This window comes from Poecilia formosa, unplaced genomic scaffold (assembly GCF_000485575.1).
Source record: "Poecilia formosa unplaced genomic scaffold, Poecilia_formosa-5.1.2 Scaffold67, whole genome shotgun sequence".
In the NCBI taxonomy this organism is placed as follows: Eukaryota; Metazoa; Chordata; class Actinopteri; order Cyprinodontiformes; family Poeciliidae; genus Poecilia; species Poecilia formosa.
In genome coordinates, this window is record NW_006800006.1 from 851344 (window position 1) to 872364 (window position 21021).

At 40.3% G+C, this 21021-nt stretch overlaps 2 protein-coding genes across 10 annotated transcripts in view; both read right to left on the minus strand.

Annotated features, from left to right (window-relative positions):
- Positions 1-10: 10 nt before the first annotated feature.
- Positions 11-5819, minus strand: LOC103139988 (regulator of G-protein signaling 21-like). Of its 4 annotated transcripts, none has more exons than XM_016672855.1 (4): positions 2560-5819; positions 2231-2291; positions 1376-1542; positions 11-1278 (listed from the first exon to the last, which is right to left on the minus strand). In XM_016672855.1, the coding sequence occupies exons 1-4, from the start codon at positions 2767-2769 to the stop codon at positions 1102-1104; spliced, it is 615 nt and encodes a 204-aa protein (XP_016528341.1). In that variant the 5' UTR covers positions 2770-5819; the 3' UTR covers positions 11-1101. The 4 variants fall into 4 exon arrangements, with proteins under 4 accessions (XP_016528341.1, XP_016528340.1, XP_007554947.1 ...); XM_016672854.1 differs by having other exon boundaries at positions 2231-2315; positions 2560-5818; XM_007554885.2 differs by having other exon boundaries at positions 13-1278; positions 2231-2315; positions 2460-2637.
- Positions 5820-11866: 6047 nt separating this feature from the next.
- The window catches only part of rgs18 (regulator of G protein signaling 18), a 21375-nt gene continuing 12220 nt past the window's right edge, over positions 11867-21021 (minus strand). Inside the window, exons 2-8 of one of the 6 annotated variants that reach the window (XM_016672930.1) lie at positions 19506-19509; positions 18683-18744; positions 18418-18559; positions 17932-18039; positions 17628-17689; positions 15756-15922; positions 11867-13845 (exon numbers count right to left, since the gene is read on the minus strand). In XM_016672930.1, the coding sequence (XP_016528416.1) occupies positions 13591-13845; positions 15756-15922; positions 17628-17689; positions 17932-18039; positions 18418-18536 (711 nt within the window). In that variant the 5' untranslated portion in view covers positions 18537-18559; positions 18683-18744; positions 19506-19509 and the 3' untranslated portion in view covers positions 11867-13590. Of the gene's footprint in view, positions 13846-15755; positions 15923-17627; positions 17690-17931; positions 18040-18417; positions 18663-18682; positions 18834-19505; positions 19510-21021 lie in introns of those variants that run through there. The other 5 variants (XM_007554887.2, XM_016672927.1, XM_016672926.1 and 2 more) reach the window with 5 other exon arrangements.

The window sequence follows — 21021 nt, forward strand, 5'->3', positions numbered from 1 at the left end:
CAAGTCAAATTGAAATAAGTACATATGATTAAAAAAAATTCAAAACAACAAATATGTAAATGGGTCAATAAATTACCAAATAAGGACATATCAGTATTGTTAATTTAAGAGTAAATTCATTGTGCTTTAAAAGTATTTACAGTCATTTCACTTATTCGTGGTTTCATATTTCGTGAAATAATAAAAAATATTCTGATTATTGAATTGAATTGAGATCTGGATTGGTTAACTTTCACAATAATAAAAATACAGTAATGTTTGCCCCTCCCACTGACTCTGATTTTTGTGTCTCACAAATAAGATAATGAAGTAATGAAATAAATAATCAAATAATGCATTAAAATCTTATAGAATTATTCACACATTCATCCAGGAATTGAATATAAAACATTAGAACATTAAATAATTGTTGATTCATGTATTTATTTGATTAATGTGTGTTTTTAAAGGTTTTAAATTTACACGTGAAAATATTTATTCAACTTATCTGACCAAATCCGAATTGTGACACTATTGGACTTCCATAGAGGAAATGTGGAGGCATTTTTTTTTTACTTCAAGACGTTTGCTGCCACCTGGTGTTCAAATGACCTTTTTGCATCCTGCAGATCATTAATGTTCATTTGCATTGTACTCAGAAGGACCACACCCAAGCTGAACAAATTTAGTTTGTAAGATGTTTTAAAACTGCAAACAGAAATAAACTTTAAATAGAGGGTAAAGTAGACAGATACAACTGTGTTTGCATATTAAAATGGAGAGAAAAACCTGCAGAACAAATCAGCATTTCTTTCCGCATAATCAATCAAAGTTGTGATAATACTTTACAATAAAGGAACTGATTCTGTGTAGTCATAGACTAGAGAAATAGATCATTGTGGAAGATGAATGTGCACAGTTTCCTACAGGATTACCTTCGTCTTAACATAAATAAACAGTAAATTCTCTAGAGCTGCAACTCACTACAGAACCACACAGGCTGAGAAGAAGTAAAGATACATTCCCTATGCTCCAGGATGGGGTGGTGCGGGATAAACCGGTTATCCACGCGGCATCGCAGCCCAGCAGGAGGTTTTCACGGGACCTTTTCCATCGGAACAGTCACCTGGAGTCGGCTTTCCTCAGGAGTCCCTGATAGATGTCAGATTTTAGGAAGCGTGGATAGCAATCCCTGGCCATCAGGCTGTAGACAAGCTTCTGCGCTGTGTCGAAAGACGTCAGAGTCGGCTGGGAGATGTTCTTTGTGATGTTTTCTCTGGTAGTGCAGTCGATGTTGATCTGGAATCAAACAATATGACCCAGAGTGTTGTTAGAGTGGCGGGGTTCTGAATGGAAGCGACTCAGTCCGACATGTTTGTTTTGTTTTTTTTTTTACCTGTCTGGGTGCTTCTGAGTGGACAAACTCGGAATAGATCCTGTTGGCGGATGAGATCATCTCTGGGACCGTTTTGATTTTCTTGTAGTCCTCGCAGGCGAGCCAAAACAGGATGTTCTCCTCACTGTACTCCGACTTCAGGAACTCCCGGAACGCAATCTGTCCGGCTGGAAATCATGGGGTCAGGAGATTTGTGTCGCGTCAAGTCAAGTCAATTCAATTCAATTCAATTCACATTCGTTTCATCAGGGACAGAATATTAAACAATGTTACATGTTAAAAACAAAGCAATTGTTGTTTTCTAGCCACAGGCTAATTTGCAAACCCAGTCCTTGATTGGGCCTTTATTAAAAGACAGCGAATTAGAATTAAAGGTTCCTGTCAGACACACACAGAGACACATATGTAAAATTTTTGGAACTTAAGAAAAACATGAAAATACATATCAGAGACAGCTAACTCTCCACAACAAAGTAGGTTGGTATTGATCAGTGTTCGCAAATTTAGTTTTGTTTAAGCCATTGTTTCAACTGGGAATTAAAAACTCTAAGATCTGTTACTATCTTTATTACTGGGTATGAACTGTTCCAGATGTACAAACCATCACTCTACGAAAGATGTTTCCTACCAACAGCCATCATTATAACTCTTTGAACAATTTGAGTTAAGGTGAGTTGCAGCAACATTTCCCTTTGGGATCTATGTAGTATTTTTGAACCGAGTTGAACGAGGACCTCCAAATGAGAAGATATCTTGACCAAATGATGTTTTGTACTTTGAAGGTTTGCAGTCTCTGACTTTGCCTCTGGTTATCCATTGTCAATGACTCAAGGAGCAAAATTTGAAGATCCTCACCTTTGCAACCGAGGACTTTATCCACAGATTCGCTCCAAGTCTCAACATCGTTCAGCGGATCCTTGGGAAAGCAACAAAATCTACCCTTGAAAAGAGCATCAAGAGCCATGACTAGCCAAGTTATCTGTGACCACTACGTGTAAACATCTACGACATCCTGATAAATCCTGCGAAACCATTTTCACAACGTGAGGCTAACTAATGCCCCAAAGTAAAAAATGAGACTTACAGTGAGTGAAAAACTCCTTGGTGTTTTCCACATGGCTGCTGTGTGAAGTTCCCTGCTGAAATGTGCTAAAGGCCCAATAATGATACATGCAGAAACTCACTTTATCGCCATCTCCATCGTCTTCTGCTACGGGCGACGGAGACGAGGTCCTGCCAGGTTGAGGTTGGGGCTGTGACCGTTCGCAAATGATTGGAGTCGAGTGACTGAGCAAATCTAAATCTCCCCCACTCCGTCGACGCACCCCACCCAGTGCGGATGGAATATATGGAAATGGGCATGCAAAGTGTTGTTGTTGGGAGAACCAGGGCATCCTACCACAACATGCGGAAGAGAGAGCTCAGCCGTGATTTAGGCTGACCTCACCTGTTGGGCCACAGCGGTGGTTATCACTAATATGCACATGTGGTTGTGTTAATAAGGAATAACTGCATGACTCGACTGGATAATTCCAGCGTTTCAGGTCAGGATGGGGTCAAGCAAAGTTCTTTAAGGCTTTGACGACAAGCATTCAGTCAGATTTCAGTCTTGACTGTCGGTATTCCTGTGGTGGAGCTCAAGATTTTTGAGCTTAAAGACCAAACCTACTTAAAACAACAAGCAAGCGATCAGGAAGCACCGAGTAAAAAGATCATGACCGTACGCAAATGGCCGTAAACAAATTGGCCGATGAGGGACAGAGCTCGTTATGCCTGCAGTTTTTGCATCCGCACGGCGTTACTTAGGAGACAAAAGCACCAAATGCACTGATTTATCATCCGCCTTCACACGCCGTGACACAAGTTTGGAGCATTAAAGAGATCGCCGAAGCTCCTGGGGCTCCTCCGCGCTGACTGAAAGGCGGGGAGCGTAAAAAAAAAAAAGCCAAACACTTGTGTGAGAATATGTGGAGTTTGAAAAGAGCAAGACTGACTGCAAAGAGTCACATTTACTACAGGAGAGCAGGCTCACATTTCACGTGAATAATTCTGTTTAAAGTGCTTTTGCTTTGCTGCGCTTGCTCTTGCTTAATAAATCATGTTTCCAGATGCAGTATAAAAACTTTTAGATCAACCTCACATATTCACTTCGTCATTTGAACCGATGAATTAATGTGCCACTTGTCATTTCAGGTTTAGATCTCAGAGTTCAGGGATCAAACCATTCAGCTGTACAATGAAGAACAACTATAAACATTTCATATGTTTTATATGATGGCGAGGGCAAATGCTTCCAGTTTGCGCAAAAACTTCATACTTACACTGTTAATGTTTCTTGTTCATAACTTCTGCAAGTTTTATGCTACAGGCCAAATTTTTAAACATGGTCCACAATTATCTATTGTTTGGGCCTGGGCGGGTTTTGAGTAGACAGTGTCAGAAGTTTAGCCAGTTTTATCCAATTAAAAATCAGGTTTGGTGTGAATAGGATCATGGTTATGTTGGAACACCTTGTTGTGCCCAAGTTTCAACAATTTAACTGTTTCTTTGAGGTGAGTTAACTTTATTTAGGTGTCATTTCAGCCAAGTAGCTCAAACCTTATTAAATCTTTGCTCAGAGGGAATTTAATTTGACAATGAGAGCAGTTGTACATTGTCACAGTTGCACTAATCATTGATGTGGCATTTTTCAAAACAATGGCAAACCTTCAAATAATGTTGTACTTTCAAACAGCTGATTGTGAACTCAGCAGCTGTGAAGAAACGCTGCCATATGACTTTCGCCAACATGTGACCGAGTAGCTTTGTTACTTTCCACAAGTTTCTTAACTGTATGAGAACAAGTGACTCTCTTGAGTACCAAAGACAAAAATACAAACTGCATTCAATGATGAGTTATTATATAAAGTCAAGAGTCTTTGGCCTTGGCTATTAAAGAGATAACAGTCAGGATGATCTCTTTAAAGACTTAGGTGAATGTCTGTATAATTTTGATCTTTTGTCGATTAGGGAACATTAATTGAAGCTGTATGCTGCATAATTACGCATGTGGAAATAGTCCTAAATTAAGTTCACCTTCATAATTATTGAAAAAGTATGCAAACGTCTTCACTGCAACTTTATACTTTGGGTTGTACTAAATTTTTCAGAAACCTTTCCAGTTTGGCTTCATCTTTGATTCACTAAGAGCCAAATACATGGTGGAATTTGGTGTGTGATTCCAGGATTATGGAACGAAAAGGATTCAAACTCAGTAGCAATACACAAGAAATGTGTTCAGGAGAATTTCCTCCATTCACCATTTTTTTTTCAGTCGCCAGGAGCTTTGCAGGAGTCCTGCTCCTGTCCGAATACATTCAGCTCTTGTGCATCGTCCTCATTATGTAAGCAGTCCTGCAGCATACATGTTCAGTAAGAAGACTGAAAGGTGATGATGAACCCTGATGGGCGTTTGAAACTTTCTTCAATGCAGTCAGACATCTCAGCATGAAGTTCTTGATCAGTTGGAAAACCGTTCCTTCAGCTTCAGGCAAAGCGTTGATGAAGTAAGAAGGCAACGACAACAACGACACCTGTCCTTGTTTTATGGTCTGCTGACAAGTTCACCTCTATGACATGAAGTTATCTGACTGGTCTGTAGAGATTTTTGTTGAGATGTATGAAGGAAGTCAGGCTGCGCGGAGGAATAGTAAGAGAATTGAGTAAATTTGTAGCAGTGGTTCATTCAACATGTTTCTTCCTTCCTAGGTTGGCTGTGGAGGAAAAGAGATAAAATGGAAAAGCGTTAACGTCTTAAAGTTTCAGTCAACCCAGACTGTAAATGTTTGGTTTGGATTTTTTTCTGTTGAGGTTCTGTAAAGCTATTCCTGGTAATAGGTGCCTTAGCGTTAGCAGAAAGCTAACCGCCTGTGTTTTAGTCGATATTAGCAATTTATGATAACTCCAACCAAAACCGTTTATATCAGTAGGATGACACTATGTTGTTGGATATGAAATGTCTTTACTTTTGCAAGAGACATTTAGGAAGTTTGGTAACATCTACACAGGAAAATGTAACTTTATGTTGAACTTTGAATTTAGCAATGCGGTTTTGTTTTTACATGAAGAATCTCCCACAGCTCCTCCTGCTTATTACATTCCTCTAGAGAGGAAAGAAAGTGGCAAACTGAGAAACTTTTGGGACAGACTTTAGCGTCTTTATTCAGCGTGGGTCGTGACATTTACCTTCAAAGGTAAGGCCATGGTGACTGCTGTGCTTTTGTGAGTACATACGCGTGCATGTGTGTGAGTGTGTGAGTGTGTTCAAGCTGTTGAACACATTCTGTTCTGGTGGAGCCTGGTCTCTCTCTGCTTTAAGCTGGACTCTAATACATTCTTTTTTTTTTTTTGCTTCAAATGCAACAATATCAGAGGAAAGGTCATGACCTTCTGTTTCTGAGACATGGTGGGAGTCTCATGCAGGCAGGAAGTGAGACGTGAGGCTTTGCAGGTGTAGGCAAAACAAACAAGGGAATGATTCACAGCTTAATGAATTTTGCCACTTCTAACTTCACTCTTTGACATTTGCAGAGTTAAATATAGCCAAGATTAGATTTTGTCTTTAACGTAGCTGATGTTTGAACAGAGTCGGGGTCAAAAAGGAACGTCAGCATCGTAGAAGTTTAAATATTTGGTCTTGATGTTCCAGATTTCAACTCTGTGTTGGTTCCTGACAACTGAAGCATGAAATTATGCAAACTACAGTTTGTGTAGTATGACTGAGTATCAGGGCCATTTTAATTAAAAATAAATAAATAAATAAATAAATAAGTGGAATGACAAAGTCATGATATGAAAACTGTTCTCATATTATTTTGACTTTATTCTCGGGTTATGACTATTTCTGTAATAATGTTGCTTTATTCTCGAAATATTATGATGTTATTCTTGTATTATGACTGTTTTCATAACAATATGACTATTAGCGACATACTATGACTATTCTCATAACATGACGATTTTTTAAAATATTTTAATACTATGACTCTGTTCTTATGTTATTACCAAATCAATCAATCAAATTTTATTTTAGCAACAAGGCATTTCAAAGTGCTTTACATCATAAAAACACAAAGTCACAGAACACACAGCTAACAACTGAAACATTACATTTTGCTTCGCTACAACTTTATTCTTGTATGACTTATTATTCTCACAATACGACAGTTTTCATAATGCTATGACTTTGTGAAATATTATGACAACGAATTATTTCGATTTTTAATCTCGTACGACTTTATTCTCATAATATTATAGCTATTCCCATATAAGTTTATTCTCGTAATATGACTATCAGTTCCCAGCATGGCCCTGATACTCAGTAGAGACAAACACAAAGAGAACAACAGAGAATTAAAGAGGTGTGACGCTGCAGCGCAGCAGAGGTGAAACCACAGTCCTTGATTCAACTGTCACAGGTTCGATTCCCAGCCTGATGACCTTTGCTACATGCCTTCCCTCTCTCTTGTTACCCACCTTCCTATGTGACCAATCACATAGATGTAACTAGTGCCAGTAAAACCAGAAAAGAACTAAAGAAATGTGCTCACACAACCAGGTTCCATATTCTCCGAGTTCGAATAATGCTAAACCATGCTGTCACAAAGAGATCGACAAGTAAATGAGAACTAATCCATACTTGAGGTGAGCTATGAGCATACATAGTTCAGTGTTAATGGTGTGTGAACTGAACTTTGTAGTAGTTCTTGATTAGTGTGAGCCACCAGTCCGACTCACCAAATACATTTCCTATAAATCCCTTAAAAAAGAGAAAACACAAACAAACCATCTCCTGCACCTGTCTCAAAATCTAAGAAGCTTACTCCACTCTCGTTGGACTTAAAGTGGACTGATGAGTCACAGCTGATTAGGAATATCTGCCAATTAGGAACATTTTCAGCTTATGTTTTAAGCAGCTAAAACTCAGAAACATCTTCACTTTTCTGCAAACTCACAGTGACCAGACACCGGTCTACCACAGGCGAATTAACTAATCATCAGGCATTCAAAGTTTCTAAAATCTCACTTCTGAAGGTCCAGAATGTTTCTCAAATTTTTAAATGAACGCTAAGCATCCGACCAAACCAAACAATCATGAGCTTGACAGAAACACGGTTAATTGGCTTATTGGCTTTCTGTACAGAGCAGCTGAAGCATTTTAAACAAAGAATGAAATGAAACAATTAAATGTTTTTTTCCAGCCCACATGTTCATAGTTTGATTCAGCATTCCCCAGGAGGCGGGTAACGCAGCAGAATCCATATCGCCTCTATATGAAGCTTTTGTTTCAGTTCTATTAGCCTCAGCTTTAGCATGTGTAAGCTATACGTCTCAGTGCATTTCCACTGTTTCTAACATGATTTTAAGAATATCTGAGTCTCTCTCTTTTTTCTCTCCGGAGCCACAGACAGTTGCAGTGTCGTTTGCTGCAGCAGACATTAGCATAACAGATCATTGGCTATATATGAGTGTTCACTTCTCCTCTGGGTTTGCTGGTTGTACACACACACACGCACACGCACACACACACACACACTACACATACAAATAGTGCCTGTTTTTTCTCTCTCTCTCTTCCCCCCGCCTTCGCTGACCTTCTTGACCATTGGCTGAAATGTGACAGAACCAGAATGTAAATCGCAGCAGATGATGGAAAACACCCAGGCTAACCCCCATTTGCATGTGAGGAGAAGCAGCAAGTCGAGGAATTTGTTTTTCAAAAAAGGGTGACCGGGTGCGCGCAGCCACTGCAGAGCGACTGTGATGTTCTTGTCCAGATTAAGCCTTTTTCTTCTTTTTTTTATTTTGGTCATTTCAAAGCGTACTGTTCCCCTCCCACCTCCATTAGAGGTTACAGATAGCAGAGTGCTTCCCAACTATCTAAAAAGGCACATTTTGTTAAAGAGCACCTAATTTGTTTTCATAGTTTCATTAGAAAGGGCTGCACTACCTTCACCGTACACACGGTGGCACTGTAGTCCTCCGCAGCTCTTCTCTCTCTCCGCTTCTCTAAACTCCATTATGTTGTGTAATTACAACAGCCCTGGATTCGTCAGACTCTCCCTTTGTTGTTGGTCTTGCTGGGTTTATTCATTTGAACCTGAACGGGTTTTTGATTCCTCCACTGAGGCTACAGGCAGCAGGATGGAGGTTGAAGGTGGAGAGGAGGAGGCAACAAAACGAGAAAAAAAAAGAAGAAGAAGAAGAAGAAAAAAAAAAAGAACCGGGCGCTGCGTGACGCAGGGGAAGAGACCCATATACGGATGCCTTCGTTCTCGCCGTGGCCGTCAGAGGTTCGATTCCCGGCCCGGTGTCCTTGTTCCGTATCTAACCCCCTCTTTCATAACCCACTTCCTGTCTGACCACAGTTAAATAAAAGCCTAGAGAGCCAAAAAAGACCTTTAAAAAAACATACACACATTTAGAAAGCCTTGAAAGTAATCCAGTAAGCATTTGTTTTTAATCTTTCTATACAATTTTGCACGGCTTCTGTTTACTTTGATGGGATAAGGAGATGAGGAAAATGGCGGTGAAAAAAAAGAAGAAAAAAAATCCTTTTAATAATGATTCATTTCCAGCACAGCTCTACAGATCTCATGCTGCTGGCAGCCTCTCAGAATCCTGATATTTAGTGTGCAGCTGGCTGAAAGAGAAACCTGCCACCTGTTCTCGATACAACATTCACACACTTTAGGAAGTGGAGGGAACTTGGCGTTGTGTTGGCTTTTTAACTGCATCCTCTGAATACGTTTGTGCTGCTTCGGTGAGGGCTTCATTGCGTTGGAAGGGGAGGAGGTACTCACCTTGAGTCTTTCAAAACTTAATGTGGCCTTGTGTCTGCAGTTGCTCTGAGATTTATCCAGGTTCGTCAATATGGTTGCGGGCGTCGAGCGAAAACAGATTTTCAAGGGGGTGGATTTCACGGCTCGATATCTGAGTCTGGCAGTCAAATAATCTCTAGATTTGTCTCACATGGGGTCAGATAAAAGAGCTTCTGAGATGTGATCAACCTGCGTAAAGCTTGCAGAGTATTTAGCCCGGGGACACAACACTCCTGATTATCTTAAGAGTGGAATTAGAATCTTTTAGTTCATGTATTTGAGAAATTATGAGCTAAGCTTGCTATTTGGATACTTTAAAGGGTCACTACTATATATTTCCCTGGCACATAGGGGCATTTTATAGCACAATCAAGTAACTATGTTAACTTCAGTTAAAGAAATTTGATTTTGTAATTTAACTCCTTGAAATTGGGCCTCTGTCTCTTTAAGAAGCCCCTGCTCTTCCTGAAACTCTGCCTTCAGGAAGTCATCACAATATTCCTCTATTAACCCTTTAACAACGTTTTTACCAATGTTATACTGAGAAGTAGCTAGCATAATGAGTTCAGCTTATCCACCAGGTGTTGCTAATTGCTGCTGGCTAGTCTGAAGGAACTGAGTGGGGGAGTTGTGCTCTGTGAGGCGGAAGCTCAGAAACTTGGAAACCGAAGGCGGTGCTAAGTCCAACCAGGAATTTTCCACAGCTGAATGGTTGCCATGGGAGATTCGAGGATTTCTCAAACATACATAGAAAGAATCAAGGCAACACTCCAGGTACGTTTCTAATGAGGGAATAACATTATAACATCATGTAAAGCTCAAAAAAGCCAATCTTTAAACAAGTTATTTTGCTTTTAGGTCTCCTCATACTAGCATTTATCTCCATTTTCACGTTTATTTCTTCAGTCAAACTGATTTCTGCCTCGTAAGTAGTTTAGGACTTTTGAAGTAAAGTTCTATTAAAAGGTTGTAAGAAAAAAACGTTACCTGAAATGGATAAGTCTCTTTGATACAAATCCAGAGTGGTTGGCCATGGAGCCTTAAGCTATAGGCTAATCCGAGAGGGGCAAAGACCAAAGCGGACTTCATCATCTTAGAGCGAGTCCAATCACAACAGCATCAGAGTGGTTTGTGTGGAAGTTGCTTTTAATTCATCTTTAAACCCGTGTCAGGTTTAAATTGGTATTTAAAAACAAGCCGATGATGACTTGAATGAGAAAGTGAGGTTGGCCCTGTGCGCCACCAGTGATCTTCCTGAGTGAAACAGCTACTTAGATTAATAAATGTCAAGCGTGCCACTCAGGGTAACTATTAACTAGAGGATATAAAAACTCCTAGTGGGCATTAGACCTAATAATGACATTGAGGCTAACTCACGCACTTCACTCCAGTGAGTCAGTGTTAAGTGTATGCAGTCTTCAGTTTAGATTCAAACTGCCTGGTCGGACTGGGGCCTAAAATTAGACAATTAGAAATTCAGAAATGCCACAAAGGGACCTGAATATCATCCAAAATAACAGCAGAATGGGGTGCTGTGGTGGCGCAGGGGCAAAACACGACCCATGTATGGAGAACCGTGGCCCTCCTTGTGGCAGTGGTCACAGGTTCGAGTTTCAGCCAGGCTCTTTCTGCTCTTATTTTTATGGTTCTTTCTCTCAAAAATGAAACAGGTTTACATTTTTACCTTTAATAACACTAAAAAACCTGAAGAAAAAAAAACCCCAAACAAAAATATATATAGATATATGTATATAAAATCCAATTTTAACCTACACTTTTCTGCACCATTTAGACACAGAACAGACATTATGATCACTGCGGTAAAGTAGCGTAAATGTTTTTACGCTACCTCCTTCCAGACTGCTTTACTTTCTATTAGTAGCTCAGAGGAAATGTTTCAAATGTTCCAACCTCAGCACAGCTTTCATTTAAAGGTGGCATAAGTCTGCTTTGCCATTAGCTCTTCTCAGAACAACTCTTCTGGATTTCAATTACATGAAGACGCCGTTGGGAGATTTCTTCCACCGGTGCTATCCCTTTAAGAGGAGTTGTTCTTCAGTTGTGACTTGTTTGACAGGGAAACTTTTGGATCCATGTTTGCTAATGCTAGCAGGCAATTAGAGGAAATCATGACCCCAGCGCCACCCACACCTTCACCCTGCCGAAGCCCAGCACATGTGCTGCCGTCTTCCAGTGGGATGAATAAATAATGTGAATTTTTCAGATATTCTGCACAGATTTCGAGGAGATTGACACTAACATGTTCTCCGAAGGACTTCCACCTTGTGAAGGCTACTAGAAACCTCAGCGCAAATGAGGCGAACCCCGATGCTGTCCATACATAATCTCGGCGTGTTGGAAATATGCAGATGTTCTGCAGAGGCACGTCTGGGTTGATACTTACTTCCATTTGCGAGAAGCACAGCTCGCCCCGTCCGTATACAGTAACATAAATAATTCCTCACCAGTGGTTAGAGCTGATATGGGTCATTAATTTTTCAGTGATTTAGTATAGGGAGCTACATGCAACCGGTGTTTCCCACCGGCTTAATATGTGCACATTACAGCTCTATTTGTCCTGTTTATGCGCTCATTCAAAGCAATTAATGTCATTTATGGCCTCATTAACAGATTTTACAGGAAAGTTTTTTTATTTGATGTTGTCCACATAGAGTATGTACATTTTACAGCAGTTGAATACCAAAGGAGATCAAGTAATACATAAATTATATTAGATGGCAACTGAAAAAACAGCAATCTTAATGTGCCATAATATTAGTATTCAGAGAAGACACGGTGTGTGTGAGAAGGGAATCTGATCACGACAAGCAGACATGCATGATCTAATCGAATGTTAAGAAAACCGTTAGGTGCTTCTCAGTCAATACGACCTCAGGCTTTCACTGGTTGTTATTCACATGGGGGGTTGGGGGGGTCGACAGTGCAAGAGACGCAAATCATCAGTTTTAATGAAAACTTAAGGATAACTATGAATCTGTAACATACTGTGACTGTACAGAGGGAGGACCTGCCTCAACAAGCACTTTAACTGCATCCCTTCCTCAACTGTTTCCACTTTCATTCAAGTTTAGGAAGGTTTAAGAAAGTCTTAAAGAAAATCCTCACTGAAGGCTGCTGTGATTCAGTGCATCACAAAGGCAACCGCATCCACGAAGCATCCAGCGGAGCAATCCCCTTTCTGGGCTCAGAATATTTTAGCCGATGGAGCAGAAAATGTTACTGCTGCTAAATAACCTCCCAGGATGGATTCGGGCTGTTGTTGCTAAGTGAATAATCAGAATACGTACATCCACATTTCTGGTAATAATGCCCTTTCGTTTTCAAGGCAAGCGTGAAACGACAACGTTGTTAACAAGCTCGTGTCTGCATGAAGTTACCCCTAGCTTAGCGAAAAACACCGTGGGAAAGCAAAAAAAATAAAACTAAAATACAGCTGTCTGTGCTGGCTTTAAGTTGCTAGGAAACAAATGGGTAGCAGGCATACAAAAACATGGCAGGTCTCAAAAAAACCCATTACTTTAATTAATCGCTTTACCTTTTTAATTCACAAACTGAAATTGCATAAGTCACAATATCCAACTTTAATATTAGAGGAAATTACTTCCTTCATAAAGTCAGAATTCCATCTAGAAAGGTCAGACGTTTCTCACACAATCTGGCCTGAAAATCCAATATGGCAGCCATGCTATGCTAACGTTTGTTTCATAAAGTTAATAAATTAATTCTAATGATGACACTGCTACGGTGTTTGGATGGATAAACCTCTGAAGAATACCATCATTATCAGCTTGGGAGGCTAATAGTTATTAGCATGGTAATGTAGCACAACAGAGAGCAAACCATAGTGGTTTTTATAAAACTGTGACTGGAACCCAGCAAGGTTCAGAGATGATTATTAATCCAGATCCAGGCTCTGACTTCCAAGGCAAATAAAAAAACGAAACATAAACAGTCAGGAAAATAAAGATAGCTAAATTAAACTAACAACAGTTTCTGTCCTTCCCTGTTAGCCGTTTCTAAGGTAAAACGAGAGAACCATGGGATGAAATTTACCAAGCTGAAAGAAAGATGGAAATCTTACAAAAACTAATGGAAGGAAATATTTCCCAAATTGTACATTTAAATTACTATTAATGTCAATTCACTGTGGTGCTGCGTCTGAGAAGTCATCCGTTGTGAAATTTGTTGTTACACAAAAATATTGCACTCTACATAACAGAACCTGTGGGGCCTAAATTAAGACACCACATCGTGTCTCAACAGTTGTGTTGCAAATCAGAGACGGTCCCCCGGATGATGGCGAATCCATTCCACACAGCTGTGCAACGTTTGCGATTACCAAGCTGAGGGCTCAGTTTTGGCTTCCCCCCGCTCGTTAAACACGCAGGAGCGTGACCTTCTGCGGAACATGGTGGCTCCGGGGCCCTTCCTCCGAGTGATGCGCATGTAAATGTCAGAGTGCAGGAACCTTGGGTAGGAGTCCTTTTTCATCAGGCTGAAGACTTTCATCTGGGCTGCGTCAAAGCAGCCCCGCGTTGGGTGCTCCATATTTTTCTGGATGACCATCTTTGTGTTGTAGTCGATGTTGACCTGTGTTAAAGCAAAGTCAAACATCAAGTATAACCAGTTAGAACAGGAGACACGGCTTGTAGGCAGGGCATTAAAAACAAATATCCAGAAGAGTGACGTGAATGATTTTAGCTTTGTTGGTCAAGATTTAGAGTAGCTTGCAAAACAATCGACAGCCCTCGAACTTATCAGGTTTTGTCATATTATAACCTCAAACTTCCTATTTTATGGGTTATGGCCAACAAAAAGTAGTGCATATTTGAGAAGTTTCACAATAAAATTTGTAAAAGCAGGCATACATTTATAACCAACCAATCAGATTTTACTGTAATTACAGCTGCAGGTCGTTTGGACTCACTACCAGCCTTCCATGTCTAGAATCTGGATTTTTTTTTTTGCCAAATGACTTAAACTCAGGGAGTGAAGCTGTTCCCTGGTTTTGCCGCAGATTCTCAAACTTGATTCAGAACTGGACCTTTGATTCAGCCATTCCTAACGGTGGGGTTGGTGCGTTTCATTGCGGTGTGAAGTCTTTGCTTGAAGGCCAGACAGACATTCAGGTCTGACCCAACCAGTGGAGATTGCCTCATGTGGTCGCTGTGTCTCCTACACAGCTTGATGCAAACTGCAAACTTCTTATGGCTTCCCTGCTCCCACCATAGCATAGAGACCATATTATATTTGTAAAAAAAAAAAAAAAAAGAAAAAGAAAAAGATTTTAAATAATGTGTAATTTTACTGACACTTCCTAACTTTGCAGTACTTTGAATTGGCCAATCACACAAAGTCCTAACAATGAATGCCAGCTATGAATCAGGGTCGAAACAATTAATGGGATTAATTGTGATTCTAATAATTGTCAACTAATTTACTAAGCGCTAATTAGATTATAGACTCTAAAACATGCAATTTGAGAAAATAGCAACATACTCAGAGCAGTCAAAGAGCCAAATCTGTACAAAAAAATATATACATTTTGCATTTTTGATTAAATAACCCTTCTTTGTCTGTATAAAATAAGCTTAAATGGTTAAAAGAAAAATCTGCAGTGTACCAATGATTATTTATGGTCAGAATAGTGAATTACTAAAAGAATTGTGAGCTGCAGCCCTACTAATAATAACTCTGTGAGGAGGAGTAAAAGCATCAGAAAGTTATTTCTGTGATTCACAATTTGGAAAACATGAACAGATAAAGGGCTGAGAAAGGTTCCCCAAAGAAAGACGGGGGAAGTCCCACATTTGCTCGAGGAAGAGCGTTGGTACATTTTTATGATTTCAGACATGCCCTTTGTGAAATGCGCTCGTCATATCTTGCATTATTATCCTGCATGCTGGTGTAGAAGTTTATCTCTTCTGCAAACGAACCGTCCACAACAGGAACTACAATGCTCACGGTAGCCAAGCTGCCATGCTAAAAAAGAAGAAGAAGAAGAAAAAAAAAAGCCTTTCACCCTCTTAAATGTGTGCTCATTCTAGACTGAAAGTGTGTGGGAGATGCTCTCTTTAGCCTTGCAAAGACAGTTCAAAACCTCAAACCAGACAAGCAGACTCCTCAGCAGCCTGAACTGCTTCAGGCTTTGAATGGCGCATCAGATGGTGGTCGCATCATCAAGCGCAAATTGTCTGAAAACCGCAACCGTCTCACACAGAAATAACTCGGCCTGCTTTTTGCAGCATGCATGCACATGACCTCAGTAAGCTGCTGCAGCTAATGATTGTTCACAAAGGTCAGCTCGCCGCAGGCTCATGACTATGGAGTGTGTTAGTCCTCGCCCACTGTTATTTTTATAACGGTGACATAAATATTTCATCTCAAATAGCCTCAGTGACAGATAAGCTAAGAAAATGTTAAATGTCACTGGCGCGTTCACAGCTCTGCGCCATTAAATCTACGCAGTTCTGGAGAACATAAAGATGCCACCACCGTACCTCTTTAGGAGACTCCGATTCTATATAAACGGTATAAATATATTTGGCTTTGGACAGCCGCTTGGTTTCTGAATCGATGGTCTTGAATTCTTCGCAGGCCAACCAGAACTCGATGTTTTCCTCGCTGAACTCCGTCCTGAGGAACTGAGAGAAGGTTTCCACCCCATCTGAAAAAACAGAAACACAAACTGTTGGAACAACATGTGGTAAAGAAAGAGATGTTCTAGTACTGGACATACAGGGACTGTCGATCAACTTTTCTATAATTTGGGGGAAATTCTGTCAAGTACTGTATTGGTCGTTTTATCATATTGGCATGTTAACATGACAGAAAGTCCAAACTTCCCAACTCTGACTAAAAGAGATCAGCGTTACTTCCTGTTTGAAAGTGACCTCTTTGGCCAACAGTGAACTCTTCGGTGTTCACAGCTGTCTGCAAGCTAAAGATACTGGTGTAAGAGAACATGGCCTGTTCTGTGAGCAATAGAAATGACACGGCTTCCTCATAATCCTGAGTAGATTCTGATGTAAATGCTGGTGGATTCTTAAATTTGTTCTCTCTGAAATTTAATCCTTAACCTGTTTTTCCCCATTCTGATTTAAAATAAGTTGAATAACACCGGTAAATAATGACGCTTTTAATGCAAAGTTGTACTAAAAGTTGCATTAAAAGTCCATTAAGTGTCAACTTTGCATTAAAAGTGTCATTATTTACCGAATGACTCTTCAGGACAACAGTCATAAACAATCGTGAAGACTCCTTCATGTTCATAATATGTGTTGTCATGTTTTCCATCCTTTGTCACGTATTCGTGAAACCGTCACCTTGTCCTGATGGTACGTGTCGAGACAGACAATCTGTGAAAAGATGTCTCTCCTCTGCCTCCTACCTTAGTTACTACTGCCATCTGCAGAAACAATCCATCAGATCCAGGAGGAGGGTCTTAATGCTGTCAATCAACCTCGTGTGTGCGCTGCTCAATGTGCTAATGGCAGCAGAACAACTCACCGTTCCAGGAAAACTATTTACCCACAGTCATCGGTAAGCTGTGCTAATTAGCATTAGCATTCATATAAGGGAACAGTGGGAGACGGTTGATTTTTTTCAGATTATCTGTCTCATACTAAACCATCACGACACAGTGACAGTTTTAATACGTAAAACAGGTTTTTTGTATAAAAGTTACATACTCCAACTTTAATTCTTATAGAAAATAGCACCATCTTTTGACTATGTCATCAGCAATTAGTGACTAGTGGAAAGTAGGTCTACCAGGATTAGAATTCATCAGGAGTTTATCTAATTTCCTTAGCTTTTAGTTGGTCTGTGGTAAGTAAGCATTAACTGTGATTTTCCTTCAACAATCTCTAGAAAACATTTTCCATGTTGATATTTATGTTCTGAACATTAATACCTTTCATCATATGTGATTTTTGTTGCTGGTATGATGGTAAACTACCGATTTCAAACTGGAACTTGTTAAAACCTTGGTATTTACCACCACCAGCCCCATGTACGGAAATAATTTCAGTAAAAAACATAAAAAATATTCACAGCAGGTTTACAAGTAACTATAAAGGCATCTTTAAAAATGTTTCCAAAACAGCACACAGGGTTTCAGTGTGGCCCTAAAGTGTTACTTCTGTGATTAGGAGGAAGTTGCACAGTTTCTGTATTGCTGTCTGTTCTGACAAAACATTAAAAGATGTAGTGAAACTCCCGCTGTCATCTCCATTGTCTATTTATTGCTGCGAGCGCTCTGTTCCAGTTTTGAGCCCATATAAAGCAAAAGCGTCTGACAGTCGAATCGACTGGTTCGGACAGCAATTTAAACGAGCGCTGCCGTGAAAGTTTCCGAGGCTCGGACTGACCTGTGTGCTTCAGCAGCTCTTCAAAGGAGTCGCTCCACTGCAAGGCTGCCTCTGGTGAGATGCTGCAGATAAAAAATAAAAAAGACAGGACAAAAGAGTCAGACAAACGGTCAGATCCTCCCTAATGATGCGGCGAGCAATGTTTTTGTGGGGATTCTCAGAGAGCCGTCTCCTCGCCAGGTTTTCTGCATGCCGCCTAATGAGTCGACATAGGGCCCACTGGAAACTCGGGGAAGTTAAAAATGAATCACGGTCGCCTGGCATAATAGCGGCTGTAACGTGAAAATAATGAATTGTGCCTCACTTGCTCGTTGTCGTGTTTGTCTTTTTATGGGGACTGACGTTTTCATGGGAGCCCGACTTGGTGAGAAAAAGGCTTAGTCGGCTCTTCCTCTCTTTGTCTTTCTGTCTGCAAAACAAGGCAGAAAATACATCAAGCTCCAAAACACTCGGCGCCGCACTTGTGGCACTATTTAGCAAATCAGCAACTTATTACAGACTTTTCCTCTCTGACACATTGTGCGGTGGTTGACATGACACACAATTAATTACACCGCTTGCTTGTGGTAAAGAATGACCTAAAAGATAAGTCAGGTTAGCTGACAAGTCTTAATAAAAAGCAGAGAGGCTCGCTGGGAACGACTTAAAGCTGTAAAAGTGGTAGTGTTGATTAAAATCAATCTGCTGCCTTGCAGTTTCAGTTCCACACGTATATTAATAAACATCTTCAGTAAATCTGCTCTAAATTAGTCTTTAGATGACTGAAAAGGAGTGGAGTTCAGACACCAACCTGCTGTCGTCCTTCATCGCTGGTGACTGCAAGTCCTCTACAGCAAACATTCTGAAATATGCTTCCTCCTTCGGGGCCATGTAGTTAAATTGAGGAAATAGAAAAAGCAGCGTCTCCATGCTCGTCTGTCAGTGTGAGTGTGCTGTGCAAAGCCGTAGGCCACAAATAGCGCCGTGAAAAAAAAACAACAAAAAAACTGTTTAACCCATCATTTGATGAGCCATCTCATCTTTTATAAACCCTGCTCGCATTTCATTTCCCATACCTGCTCCACTTCCTGTAACGGGCCAGCAGCTCCAGCAGTGATACGGAAAATCCCCTCGAGTTCTGTCGACAGATTGCTTAAAGTTTTTTGACAAAGAAACATAGTTACGCTAATTAACAGATTTTTTTTTTCTTCTTTTTCGGGGGAAAGCAACATCTTGGACATTTTTTTTTATCTGCAAGTGAAAAAATTTGCTGAGGTGATTTCAGGGAAATGTTCCTTTTAGATACATTATCAGGAGAATGATCAGTGATGTAGAAGTAGTTATACCTCTTGAAGAGTTTTGTATTTGGGTGCAAAAATGATAAGTTATCTAATTGATAGATATTCTGGGCTGTGAATCTCCGCAGCTCCTCCAGAGTTACCATGGGACTCTTGGTTGCTTCTCTGGTAAAGGCCTGATTTATACTCCCTAGTCTGCTGTACTGTTACTCAAGGTCAAGCAAGGCCATATGATGTAACCTCCATGTCCTCGACCGGTTTCTGCCAACGTCCAGCTGACTGGGAAACGTCAACAGTGACAATAATACTATCAGAAACATGGCAGATAAAGATAAAACTGGGTGAAATCATGAACAAGGGACCAAAAGGAGATCAACAGTGTGGATGATTTGCCTCCCAGGTACAACTAGAATAGTGAGAGACTTTGTATGGTAAAGGACTCGGTAAACACTACCAAGATGATAATGTCTTGGTAGTGTTTGCTAAATGCCAGATTTTTTATTTTTAGATGGTGGACTAAACACTGACAAGTAAGACGTCCAAACATTGGAATTATGTCTTGACTGTGGGCTGTTGGCACGTTTGTGTTGTGCTTTTTCACCAACCTCGAGTTTCCACTTCCTCATAAGGTCGCCTCTACTGACGAGGAACCAAATGGTTCACTACCCAAGTGTCAACACACATGACAGCATCGAGCTTTAATCTCTAATCAGTTTTATTCAGCCATGCCTCATCCTCTGTCTCTCCATTTTACCTGTACTCTCCACTATTTAATCCCTCCCGAGTTCCTCCAACCCTACCAGAACGTCAACCGTGTTTGCCAGTAGAAATCCACTCAACCTTTTCCCTGCTCTTGCGTTCCATGTGTCTGATTAAGTCAATTTCCCCGGAAAACACCTTCCCTCCCTTACCCACAATAGATTGTGACCGCACATCCGATATCTGGATGAGAATTGGTTGGGGCAGGTCTTCAAGTCCAGTCCTCCCATCTCAGCCTTCCTACATGTCCACTGACTGTTTAATAACCACGAGATTAGACTGCATCTATGACTGAGGAGTGTTTCAGTGTCTGTGACGCCCAAAGACAGATGCCACACAGGCTGAAGGAGTGTTAAAAGGAACCACCCTCTGAGCACTTCCTCCTCATGTGTTCATGTTATTCCACTGAGCTTTGGAAATGTGAAACCTCCTTTAAACTGTGTGTTTCTGAATAATCTCTGCACATGTCCCACATAGTTAAATAAGCAAAACCTGCTTTAGACTTCATACAACAACTGGATATATACTGAGATTAAATTACCCCCTGGTTGCTATGGGTTACTTCTGGGGGCAGCTGGTTGCACTGGGTTATATTAAGGGAAATTAGAGTAAAAGGCTCACAATACAGAGGCACACCACACTTTCTAGATTTATATATTTGAAAACCACATTTAATTTCATTTCACTTTATATTTATGCAATATTATGTGTTGGTCTATCAAAGAAAATCCAAATGAAACACATTGAGGTTTGTGGCTGCAACATGACCAGAAGTGGAAAAGTTCAAGGGATGTGAAGACTTCTGTAAGGAAGTGCAAGCAAGCACTTCTTCAACAATTCCCCTTACACTGTTACCACCATCAAAAAGAACAAAATAATGCATCAATTTTTAAAAAATGAACTAAAATTTACCTCATGAGTACATGCATCAAATTCAACAATCCACTGAAAATCTACAAGTAGTAGATTTATCATAAATTATTGTGATGATTTGATTAGAGAAAGTCAATAGGAGCTTTTCTTTAGTTCCAACAACTATTGGTTTCTTTTAAACAACCCACAGAGGAGCTGACACAAAGCTAATAAAACCCAACAAGAGATAAAATGGCATCAATCAGCTTCCATTTATTAGTTTCCACCCTTTGAAATATTCATATGAAAAGATATGCAAGCATTTATAGACATGGAGCATAAAGCTAAAGTGATGTATGCTCTTGTTGATGTGGCCTTTTCTAGTGTGATTTAGCTTGGGTCTGCTTTGTGCGACATAGCAAGCATTTATACACACACACACACACACACACACACACACACACACACACACACACACACACACACACACACACACAGAAACCACA